The sequence below is a fragment of the Ochlerotatus camptorhynchus genome, unplaced genomic scaffold (genome assembly GCF_037179485.1).
Source record: "Ochlerotatus camptorhynchus isolate MF236.1 unplaced genomic scaffold, CSIRO-AGI_Acam_v1.1 ptg000006l, whole genome shotgun sequence".
NCBI lineage: Eukaryota > Metazoa > Arthropoda > Insecta > Diptera > Culicidae > Ochlerotatus > Ochlerotatus camptorhynchus.
This window is the reverse complement of record NW_027040498.1, coordinates 3,263,175-3,275,180: the sequence shown is the minus strand read 5'-3', so window position 1 is coordinate 3,275,180 and position 12,006 is coordinate 3,263,175. Positions and strand designations below refer to the sequence as shown.

Here is a 12,006-nt window from a genome sequence, read left to right as displayed (position 1 = left end):
GACGGTCAGCAGGAAGGTAGCTGCAGTGAGAAGATCGCGAGAGCATCAGCGAAGAAAATTTTCGCCAGTCACAATCGTTGTTTTTCTATAAGAAGCAAATTGCTGCTGGATTTTCATCCTTCAGTGCACAACAAATACCAATTCAGGTAGGTTTAATCCCACGTCAGAAACGCTTCCTTTTTCCAGTTGATTATACACGTGCTAAATTGTTGATACCGAACGGATTGCGTCGCGTGAAATAAATTGCGTTTAAATTTTGCTTTCTTTGTTTCCTGATGATCGGTGCTTGTTGTCTGTGTTGTTTGCCCGAGCTCGGCTCGCAACAATCGATGGCGAAGTGGAGGTCTTCCGCTTTTTTGCGCTTCGTTAATCGCAAATCTACTTTGCTTTTGCGTCTGTCTAATCCTACCTGGCAAGCAGGTCGTATTATTTATTTGCTCAATGTTTACATTAGTTTGGGGCTACCAGTACAAGGTAGCTTCTTCGATTTCATTTTGCTATCGCGATGAAAATGGTAGGACATTTTTCCGTCATTTCGCGAAGTGGCTGTTTCGATTCGTGGGTTTTGTTTGTATTCAAATGGAAATCAGCTGGTGGAGTAGTTTATACTGGTTCGGAGGCGTATGTGTGTAGTGAGACCACTTTTTCATTATTTAATCATACACCTTACCTTGAACTTTGCAGACAAAACTAGATCTGGGAGCACAAATTAAAGGCATAAACAAACTCGTGGGATGTTCTAGCCGGAAGTTAGACGCTAACATAGGATAACGCAGATGAAAGATGTGACACCGACTTCCGCGTGAGGCAGTTCCCATATTTCCACCGTATAAGGTAAGCCTGATCGATGTGTGTTTGGCATTGAGAGAGGAGCAGCAAAGTAAAAAAGAATCATACAAAAAATGTCTCGTTTCATGCTGTGGTATGAGTGTGATTACGAACCAGCATTTGCTGCTGCTACATATTCCATTTTATGAAGAATGTATCGTATTTCATTTCGTCAAGTAATGTTTTAACCCTTTTCAGTTGGTGTCCGGTAGTGTAATCCCTCTGGTTGTTTGGTCCTTTTATTGCGCTCTAGAAGGCATCCACCCATTTTGGGCAAGATGGCCAGAAACGATACGAGAACCTACGATACTCTAACGAATCAGGATACGAATCCTTTTAGCGATACAAACAAGCGCTCGCCCACCATCGATGAAGAAGAAACACCTCAGAGCAGCGGATTGGTTATTCATGTCGTGCCGGAGACGAGTAAAGGTGAGTAATCAGCTATACACGTCTTGTCTTGATAATCCTTTCTGTCATTCACTTATGTATCGGTGTTTTTGAGTAGTCCACCAGTGATATGAGGATGACCCAAGCATCAAAAAGTTCTAGCTGCAGAACAGCTTATGTGGGCAAAAATAGCCATATAAAGTCAATAATTTCAATAAATTATTTTTGCCTGTATGACAGAAATTATGAACAAACGACTTAACTCGACACTTCAATTTTTAGATTTTTTTTATCGATTCATTTATTTGGAAGGCTCAACTGCGTTAGTTTTACGGAGCCGATCAATATTTTTTTTTTCAATTCAATAAAAAAGAGGGTCATAAATGAGTTCCCGTGCCCGTAATGTTTTCCTTTTTCTGTTTTCGTCACTTCTATGATATGCTGTTGTTGGGTCTTTACGGTAATCTCCGACAACCACTCCTGCGTACGAAGTAGCTTCCAAACTGCTGTCACTTTGATCTACGTTCTGGTCGCGCTTTTCTTCATCTTCCCTTCCGTTCTTCGTACAGTTGTTGTTTCTCTGGCTGCTTCTGGGCTTTCCGCTTGGGACAGAAATTCATTCGGTGTCCTTCAATCTTGCACACAAAACACACATTCTTGTTCCCTTCATAGAATACGTCCCCCTTCCGATTGAGGAAATGCAGTGATGTAGGCATCTCTTTTTATATCTCTTTTTATATCCATCAAATGTCTAAAATACTTGGTCATAGGTCTAAAATACTTCTCTCGCGGCCACCTTTAAAACAATCATAATGAAGCAAATGGGGATAAGTTTTCTTCTTTTTTTCAAATTCAGTTTATTTAATGAATTTAATTGTTGCTATTTATGGGTGATTAAAAGTTTAAGTCTACCTATCTTAACAACACTCATCCAATATTTTTAAAAAGGTATTACCAAGCGAAAACCTTTTCACAATTTTCCTAAGGATGCTGAATTGCCCGACCTACGCGTGATTTTTTCTCACGTGGAGTCCAAGCGCTTGCAACGAAAAAGTTATGTTCCGACCACTTCCCCCCGAAGGCTTTTCGAATTCCTGGAAGAACGGATGCATTGTAAGCAGTGTTTAAATATGACCGCATTGACAACACAACTCGATTGATTTCCGTTGTTTCGTCTTGTTTCACGGTGAATGAGAACGACTCAAATTTGAGTTTAGTTCACTCATAATCGCCAAAAGTGCAGGAACTCAGCGATGAGTAAAATTTGTCTCATGGTTTCCTGAGGAAAACCTAAAAAATCTGCCGGAAAATGAGGAAATTGAAGAAAATTTTATTCAGTCTCGGAGTAGTACCAATAGACTGAGTGAATCCAATCTTTACTTTTCTCAAATTCAGGAATTTTTCCCTGGATAATCCTGGGAAAACATGAGGCAAATTAACTCATCGCTGAGTTCCTGCACTTTTGGCGATTATGAGTGAGCTAAACTCAAATTTGAGTCGTTCTCATTCGCCGTGTTGTTTTGAACTGATTTGAAAGTTCATTTGAATACACGGTCAATAAGGTCAACCCAAATTTTAGTTCAGTTTACTCATTAATCACACAAAGTGATAACTCGAGTCGCAACATTCCGTATGGCGGCGCTAGTGTTTCTATCGTATTTTAATTTGAATTCTTACACATCATTTTTCGAAAAATTTGTTTAAGCTTGGATGTCTGTTCTCTGTGTCCATACCTTGCCATGAAAAGCTTTGAATTCTGATTCTTTTTAATGGGTTTCAAGATGGTGCACATAACGTTTGCTGTTACGTTAAGCATATTGACCTGCAGCTGGATCCTTGTTGAACTCTTTACTCTACTCCATCATTATCACTTTCACAGTAACTGTGAACTGTTCTTCTATTCTACACGGAGGCTAACTTTGATTCGCCAATAAGAAAGCTATTTTTTAAAATGCGAAATTGAAAATTAACATATTCAATGTCTTGAAGTTTAGGTTAGGGAAATTTTAAGAAGCTTTCATATTTTCAGAGATGTTAACATAATTCTTGAGGTCTTCACATAAGTGCAGAAGTTCACGGAAGCTTAAAAATTTTTAGGACAGTTCTATTAAATGCAGGGCAGTAGAACAAGCTTCAGAGAAGTTTCGCGCACTTCCGGAAAGAACAGATAACCTCAGAGCAGTTTTAGGAAACTTTAGGAAGCCTGGAAATGTCCAGGGAAGTTTAAACATTCGATGAGAAATATTGTGAACATCAGGCTACTTAGTTTCTCAAACTGCAAAAGAACTTCAATGTAGTTTCATTAACTTCATGAAAACTCAGGGAACTTTCAAGTAGTTCTGAAGACCTTAGAATAGTCCATTCAATCGGAGATTTCTTATAAACATTCGCTTGGAGGTGTCCTCCCGAAACTCCCATGGAATTATTCTAGAAATGCACTTGGAACGCTTCTCTTAGTTCTCTTAAAAAATATCACCAGAATATACTTATTTCTCGCAATTCCGCCTCAAAATTTCGTTGGAACTGGAAAGATTCTCAGAATTTTCATTGACTTAATTTCAGATTTCCTTTTGAATCTCACTCTTTCCCTTGAAATTCTACTCACATCGTAAGAATTAATTTGCATTTCTCCTCCCAAATTCCTTAGATTTCTCCACATAATTTGTTTGGCAAACTCGTTTGAAGTTATTCTCAGATTTAATTGCAATCTTCCTTTTAGCATCCCTCTCACAGACAAACAGACACAGCTCTTAAGAGAAAATTCTTCAAAAAATATCGTCAAGTGTATTTTGCATGCACACTAGCACCCCCTATGATCCACATTCCCAAGCATTGATGTGCGACCGGAGCATCCCTCGTTCATGCAATGTTTTCACCAGTTGCTTTTCCCTCGTGCTGTCAACACGTCAGCTATGTTGAACAACAACAAAACAAATGCAAGTCAGTGATGCCGGTAGATCTATAGAATGGACTCGTAGGATCCGTAGGATATATTCACAGAAACGCAGTATTTTTTTTAGGGATTTATTTTGTTTGTTAAGTGTGATTTATCTCTTGTTGGAAAAAGTTTTTACACGTGGTAATGAATCACTAATGCGTCCCCTTTCTACCACCGCTCATCACGTTAACGTGTACATAGCAAACAAATATAATATGTATCAATCAATGCTACTCATAATGATGTATTGTAACTGGTAATGTCTTGTTCAGACTACAGTGTTATAACATGTTACAAGGGTGTTATAATAAGATGGCATTCCTGCGTCCGTTCTGAAGCTGTGTTCGGAGTCGTTGCTCACTCCCTTGGTGAAGTTATTTAATCTGTCACTACAGGAGAGAAAATTTCCTGAGGCGTGGAAATTTTCATATATGTTTCCCGTCCACAAGAATGGCAATGAAAGGAATGTCCAGAATTACAGAGGAATCTCATCACTATGTTGCTCCTCCAAAGTATTCGAAATCATCATCAATGAAGCGCTCTTCAGCTCTTGTAAAAATTACATCTCCACGGCTCAGCATGGATTCTACCCAAAACGGTCAGCTACAACCAATTTGACCGAATTCGTGCCGCTCTGCGTTCGGACAATGGACTCTAACGGACAAATTGACGCGGTTTACACTGATCCCAAGGCTGCATTTGACCGAGTAGACCTGAGCAAGCTTGAGAAACTCGGAGTGTCTGGATCCTTCATCTCGTGGTTCATATCTTTCCTTACGAACCGTTCGCTTTGCGTTAAGATTGGAGCTTCTCGTTCTGAAGTGTTCACGAACGTTGCCGGCGTTCCCCAAGGAAGTAATCTGGGACCCCTTCTGTTTTCGCTTTTCGTCAACGAGCTTTCGTGTCTACTGCCACCTGTATGCGGTTATCAATTGCATCGCTGATTGTGAGGAGTTGCAGCTGATTGTGGATCGTATGCAGAGTGGGTGCTTCCGTAATTTCTTGACGCTCAGCATCAACAAGTGCAATGTGATATCATTTCACCGCAAACAAAACCCGATTATATTTTATTAGAGAGGATTAGCCAGGTCAAAGATTTCGGAGTAACACTCGACTGTGAATTGACCTTCAAACCGCAACTACAATCACATCCTGTCTAAAGCTAACAGGCAGCTTGGCTTTATGTTCAAAATATCTGAAAACTTTCGCGATCCGCTTTGCCTGTGGGCGCTGTATTGTTCGTTAGTACGTTCAATCTTAGAGTATAGTGCTGCCGTCTGGTGCCCATACCAAGCCAAGCATGCTGGATAGCCAGATTTTAAAGTGTGTACAGAGAAAGTTTGTTCGCTGTCGTCTGCTTGGAATTGACACCTTGGAACAAAGAAGACGGAATGCTCAAGCTGTGTTTGCTGCTAAGATCATTACCAGCGAGATTGATTCCTCCGAATCACTTCGGCAGCTTTTCTTTTACCGAAGGCATCATATCAAGAAGACTGGCGATTTTGCCAGAATCCAAGCGACAGATACAATGGCGCTGCACTTGAGCGACACACTTTTAGCATAATCAAGGACGAAAAACAAATTCGGATTGTAAAGGAGCTAAAAAGTAAAGCAGTATACTACGTGAAGGCAGACAAGGGAAACGCGGTCGTTATCATGGACAAGGACGATTACGATAATCAGATGTCAACGAAGATTAACAACGAACCGTACAGACAGCTTCGAGTAGACCCCTTACAGAACATAGTGAAACGCGTGGAGAAAGCACTGAAGGAGTGCAAATCGATATTAGGAGATGGAGCAGGTCGTTTACGGGAACCCAATCCCATTCTACCCAGGATCAAAGGTCTCCCCAAAGTCCACAAACCGGGAAATGAAATGCGAGAGATCGTGTCTGCAGTTGGTTCCCCCACCCACAAACTAGCGAAGTGGCTAGTCAAAGAGTTCCAGAGTATGCCGAATCAGTTCCAGAGTAAAGCAGTTAGTAACACTCAGGAGTTCGCCCAGCAACTACAATCTTCAGGAGACATCAACGAGGACGAGATTATGGTATCTTTCGACATCACAGCTCTTTTTCCCAGCGTACCGGTCAAGGAAGCGATCAACCATTTGGAAGACTGGCTATTAACACAACGGGAGGATGCAGCATGGAGAAACAAGGTTCGGACGTACCTTAAGCTGACCCGCCTTTGTATGGAAGAGAACTACTTCTCTTTCCGAGGTAACTTCTACAAGCAGACGAAAGGAGCCCCAATGGGAAACCCCCTATCCCCCTTCTTGTGTGAACTTTTCATGGCCAACTTGGAGACAATCCTGAATGAGAAAGGACTATTACCAAACCGTTGGTGGAGGTTTGTTGACGATATCTTTAGCGTAGTTAAACGGGAAACCCTTCCACAAATTTTAGATGAGATCAACAGAATTCACAAGGATATCAAATTCACTCGCGAGGTAGAAAAAGACGGGAAACTCGCATTTCTCGATCTTCTAGTCATCAGGGAATCGTCATCATCTTCCTCGCTTGAATACGAAATTTACAGGAAACCAACAAACACCAAAAGAGTTATCCCCTATTCTTCCAACCATTCGTTCCAGCAGAAAATGGCCGCCTTTCACCACATGATTCATCGAATGCAGACTTTTCCACTAAGCGATACAGGAAAGGTTAAGGAATTACAGTACATCTTCGAAACAGCAAGACTCAACGGATACAAGGAGACCACAATCCAGGCAATCATCGATAAAAAAGCGAGAATTCTACAAAGGAGATTATTTACAACCCTGACCGCAACACCTGAACCATTGAAACGAGTGTCCGTTCCATTTGATCAAGATATTACTTGTAACCTAAGACCACAGTTAAAACAATTCGGATTAGCTTTAGTTTTCACCAGTAGACATAACCAGTTGAAATCATTGTTAGGATCCACTAAAGTCCCAGTTAATGTTTTAGGTAAAGCAGGTGTATATAAAATAAGCTGTAATCATTGTAACAAAGTATATGTAGGACAAACCAAGAGAACTTTAGCAACTAGATTTAAAGAACATATAGCGGAGGTTAATAAGGCCATAAAGCAAGAGGAAAAAGGCCTAACATATGGTTTCAAATCAAAGGTTGCAGAACACATCTTCACAGAGGACCACCAACTATCGACGGAGGACATCACGATTTTACGAACCGTATCTACACCATGTAAATTGGATGTTGCAGAAAGCCTCATCCAAGCCGTAATTCAACTTTACTCAACATGGATCAAGGAAACGGACACACATGGATTTTCAAGTTACACATCAACACAGTGGACACATCAACGAGTCAGCAGCTGTTCCTATAGAAAATTAAATTTAAGTTTACATAGTTTCTAAGTGAAAATGTACCTGAGTTAAAATATATTCGGTAAATGCGATGTTTTTCTTCAGTTGAGTATTAGTACAAGACACTGAAGAAGTCTGCACATTGTAGACGAAATACGCGTGTCTGTCAAGGATAAGCAAATAAAGTAGTGGAATTAAATGGAAAATACTAATCCTTCTCTCTCTCATTACACTATTTTCAACTTTTTTAGCGCGAATTTATTTCAATATTTATCATTCTTTGCTTCAGGCGTTTAATCGTCTTTCTCTATCTACAGGGTGTCTATTCATTTTTCTAAATAAAATTAACTGACTTTTCCAGGTTTTTTCAGTATTTTAACGGATGAATTCTTGAATTTTTAAATGCGTTAAAAATATTATTTTTTTGTAGACAAAAACAACAGCAATTTATCCAAATGTTTTTAAGGCATGTCAATCAGTTTTAAAGAAACAGCTGAATTGTAACAATGGATTTATGTTGAATTTTATCACTTACTTAATTTCTCACTTTATAAAGTTATAAAAAACTTACCCAATTTGAGTAATTCCAAGATCAATATCTTGAAGTTTCGTATTCCATGTACAAGTTCAAGCTATTGAAAATTTTCAAAGTGTCAGAATCAAGGAAAAAATAAATGATTTATTTCAAGTTCGTAGGAACTTTGGCGAAGTAATGAGTAATGAAAAGAAATGATGAGAATTTCAGTGAAGCTCCATAAATAAACTGCGGGATCATAAGGGAAGTTAATACGCTGGCAATATGGGAAACTTACTGGAAGCTTTAAAAACCTCAAAGCGGTTCCTAGAATTTCAGAGAACTTTACAGGTGTCAAGGGAACTTGAGAAATATAGAAAACATGATTGTGTAATATGTTATGTAATAATGTAATAATAATTGTGCAATGTTTTTAGAAGTTCTAAGTTCTATAATCGTAAATTTAGAAAAATTCAGGATAGTTCCATGATGTGCTGAAAAAAATTGAGAACCCTTAAGATGTTCCGAGAATTTCTGGGAAGTACAGAGTCCTTCAGAGAATTTATGAAAACTTCAGAAATATTTCAGAAACTTCACAGAAGTCCAGAGAATTTCAGGGAAATTTAAGGGTTTTTACGGGAATTCTATTTATTTCCGAGCAGCAGAACCGAGATCTTCAATAGAATTGAAAGTTTTAGGGAAGCTTCGAGAACATCAAGACAGATTATAGAATCAAAGGGCAGTTGAAACAATTTCAAGGAAATTGTAGAAACCTTAAAGAAGTTGCGAGAAACTCAGGGAATTCAGAAGCGTCAGGGGATTATGAATATATATCAAACAAATTGCCGAATTATTAAACAAATTATGAGAACTTCAGGTAACCACTGATAAGTTCAGGGAAAATTAGGGACCGTTTATAATGGTTATAATACTTAAGGGAAATTGTCGAAACTTCAAGGCAAATAATTTGGATTATTTATTAATTCTCAAACTACACAAGAACTTCAAGGCAGTCTCATTAACTTCAGGAAAAAATTGGGTACTTTCAAGTAGTTCTGAAAACCTGAAAACAGAATAGTCCATGCCATATTGTACGGAGATTTCCATTGAAATATTCCTCAAAATTTTGGTGAAGCTATCCACCGAATTCAATTTTCTTTTAGTTTTCCTTGGAATTCTCCACAATAAGAAACCCTTTCGAAAGATTCTCCGAATATTCATTGAATTCATTTCAGATTTCCTTTTCAATCTCACTCCTTCCTTTGGAATTCTACTCACATTGAAAGTCTCATAAGAATTCATTGGCATTTCTCCTCACAAATTACTTATATTTCTTCTCATAATTTTTTTGGCAAACTCTCCTGAATTCATTTTCCGAATTCCTTTGAAGATGTCCTGGAGTTATTCTCAGATTTAATTGTAATCCTCCTTTAGTATTTTCAAATAAAAATTCCAAGGACTTATGCTCCGGAGTCGTTTTCTCCCACAAACTTTATGAAATTATGCTCAGAATACCCTTGGAATTTTTCTCTGAAGCTCCTTAGAAATCCCTAAGAGTTTTCATTAAAATTTACTTTTAGGTCACTTTTTAGTCACTAATTTTACAACTATAAGTCAGTATTTGGTCACTTATTTCATCGAAATGGTCACTAAAATCACTATTTTTAACAGCAGTGATTGCTACCAATCCTGCCATTAGTAAGTGGTTTGTGTCTCCAGTGGGATGACTTGGCCCTCCTATCATTTTCAAGAGCTGACATCTACTAAATTGATCTGAAAAAGAACTGGCATCAGTGACAAGTTCGAAATAAGGTGGATTGCTTAACGCTTCAGTGACGCCACCAAGACAAATGCGAGCACATTCCCTACTAAAATCTTATTTGCGATGTATGCGATTGTGAGAGTTATGTCTGTCTGTCTGTGCTCTAAGTATTCTCCAACAATTTCCAAGGACTTCTCTTAAAAACTTAATGAAATTATTCTCAGAATGCCCTTGGAATTTTTCTCTGAAGTTCACAAGAGTTCTGCCCCTCAGAAATTCATATGAGTTTTCATTAAAATTGACTTTGAATTCAAATCAGGGTGTCCTTGAAATTCTAATCAAAACTATATCAGGCTTCACATGAAATCTTAAATTCCTCAGAACTACCTTAAAAGCAGATTGCTTCTTCTTCCTCGCATATTAGCTTATTGCGTGCTCTAACTTAGTGTTCTGGATGCACTTCCACAGTTATTAATTCAGAGCTTTCGATGCCTGTACCATTTTGGCATTTGGTATAATTGTGTGGCAAGTACAATCATTCTTTATGCCCAGGGAAGTCGAGAAATTTTCCAACCCGAAAATTCCTAGACCAGACCGGCAATCGAACCCAGTCACCTCCAGCATGGTCTTGCTTTGTAGCTGCGCCTTTACCGACTGAGCTAAGGAAGGCCCACTTAATGTTTTTCTCAATGATTTTTTTTCCAGAACTCCATTGGAATGAAGTCCTTGGAAACTTGACGCCAGATTCCTAAAATATTATAACTTTGAAGTCCAGAATTTCAAAAACTAGCTCAAATTAAACATTTGTGGAAAATGTACATATTCCTCAGAAAAAATCAAGCCTCTGTTACTGAAAATTAATCCACTCTGGATCTATAAAGTTCACTGTGTGAATAAAAAATAACGAGGAATGTTTTTCTTTTTTGAAATTTAATGTTTGTATTTTAAAATGCATTCACAGAAAATTATTAAATTCCCAGAGTAATGATGAGATTCTTCGAGACTTCTAGGGATTTTCAGGAAAAAATAAATTCCCTGAGGATTCCCGGTTTTCCCAGGTAACCGTGGGTTTGGTAATAGACTTTCCATTGAATCTTTCGCTCTAATTGTTTATCGTACATAAATGTTTGAGATACTAATTGAATAAACCTAAAACATCAACCATTTATTTGATGTGCCATCAGAACAACAAATTTTCTTCTATTAGGTCACTTTTTAATCACAACTGTAAATCACTTATGTCTTCAACAAGGCCTCTAAAATAATTATTTTTGACAGCCCTGTTATTACGAACACAGTAGTATTAGTACCGAGGGCGATCCCGGCGTAGTGGTTAACATCCATACCTCTCACGCCAAAGTCACGAGTTCAAATCTCACCCCCGGACAAGTCACGAATGACCCAAGAGTGTTAAAGTGACTATAATAAATAAAAAAAAAAAGTATTAGTACCATAAAAGCGAAGACAACATATTAAGAAGACTGGCAGCTCATGATACCGGCACAATCGCGTCATCTGCCGCGAAAAGGTAAATGCTTCGAACGAATTGGAAGAATAGTTTGTGTATTTGCTCATTTCTCTATGCTTTACTTCCACCTTCGCCCGAGCGCAGCGCTACTGTATCTGTCGCTTGGATTCTGGCAGAGTTGCCAGTCTTCTTGATTTGATGTCTTCGATAAAAGAGTATCCGGCAAGAACAACGTAACGTGCCTTTCTTGTCCGTTTACTTACCACCTTCTCCAACTTTTTTTTTTTCAGCGCGATGGAACCACATCGAAGATCTGGACTCGTTCTTCAATCGGCTCTACTGCTACCACCAGAAGCACGGATTCTACGTAATGATGCTGCAGAAGGTGTTTGAGCTGTTTCAGTTTATGTTCGTCGTATTACTGATCACGTACATGATCAATTGCATAGACTATAGCGTGCTTTTCAAGTATGTTTCCCTCGGCACAGTTTTACTGATGCCCATAATTACAGCTTCTATATTCCAGCGATAAGGACGAACGTCACAAAATTAAGCTAACGGATGCGATGATGCCACCGGCGGAGTGCGTTGCCGCACTGGGAGGCATCGACTGGCTAGTGCTGGTGATGGCCGGTTTGTTTTGGACTTTTCGACTGTTCAAGTTCCTGTGCCACCTGGTACAGTTTTGGGATATCAAGTTGTTCTTCAATACCGCGTTGAAGATTGACGATGTGAGTTGGAGCTTGCTGTTGAATGTTTATGGATAAGAAGTGACGTATTGGTGTGCATTT

At 38.9% G+C, this 12,006-nt stretch overlaps 1 protein-coding gene across 1 annotated transcript in view; it reads left to right on the top strand.

Annotated features, from left to right (window-relative positions):
• The window catches only part of Atg9 (autophagy-related protein 9), a 36,401-nt gene continuing 24,395 nt past the window's right edge, over window positions 1-12,006 (top strand). Inside the window, exons 1-5 of the mRNA XM_065239764.1 lie at window positions 1-146; window positions 685-834; window positions 1,027-1,260; window positions 11,506-11,683; window positions 11,742-11,946. Coding sequence (XP_065095836.1) covers window positions 1,107-1,260; window positions 11,506-11,683; window positions 11,742-11,946 — 537 coding nt within the window. The 5' untranslated portion in view covers window positions 1-146; window positions 685-834; window positions 1,027-1,106. The remainder of the gene's footprint in view (window positions 147-684; window positions 835-1,026; window positions 1,261-11,505; window positions 11,684-11,741; window positions 11,947-12,006) is intronic.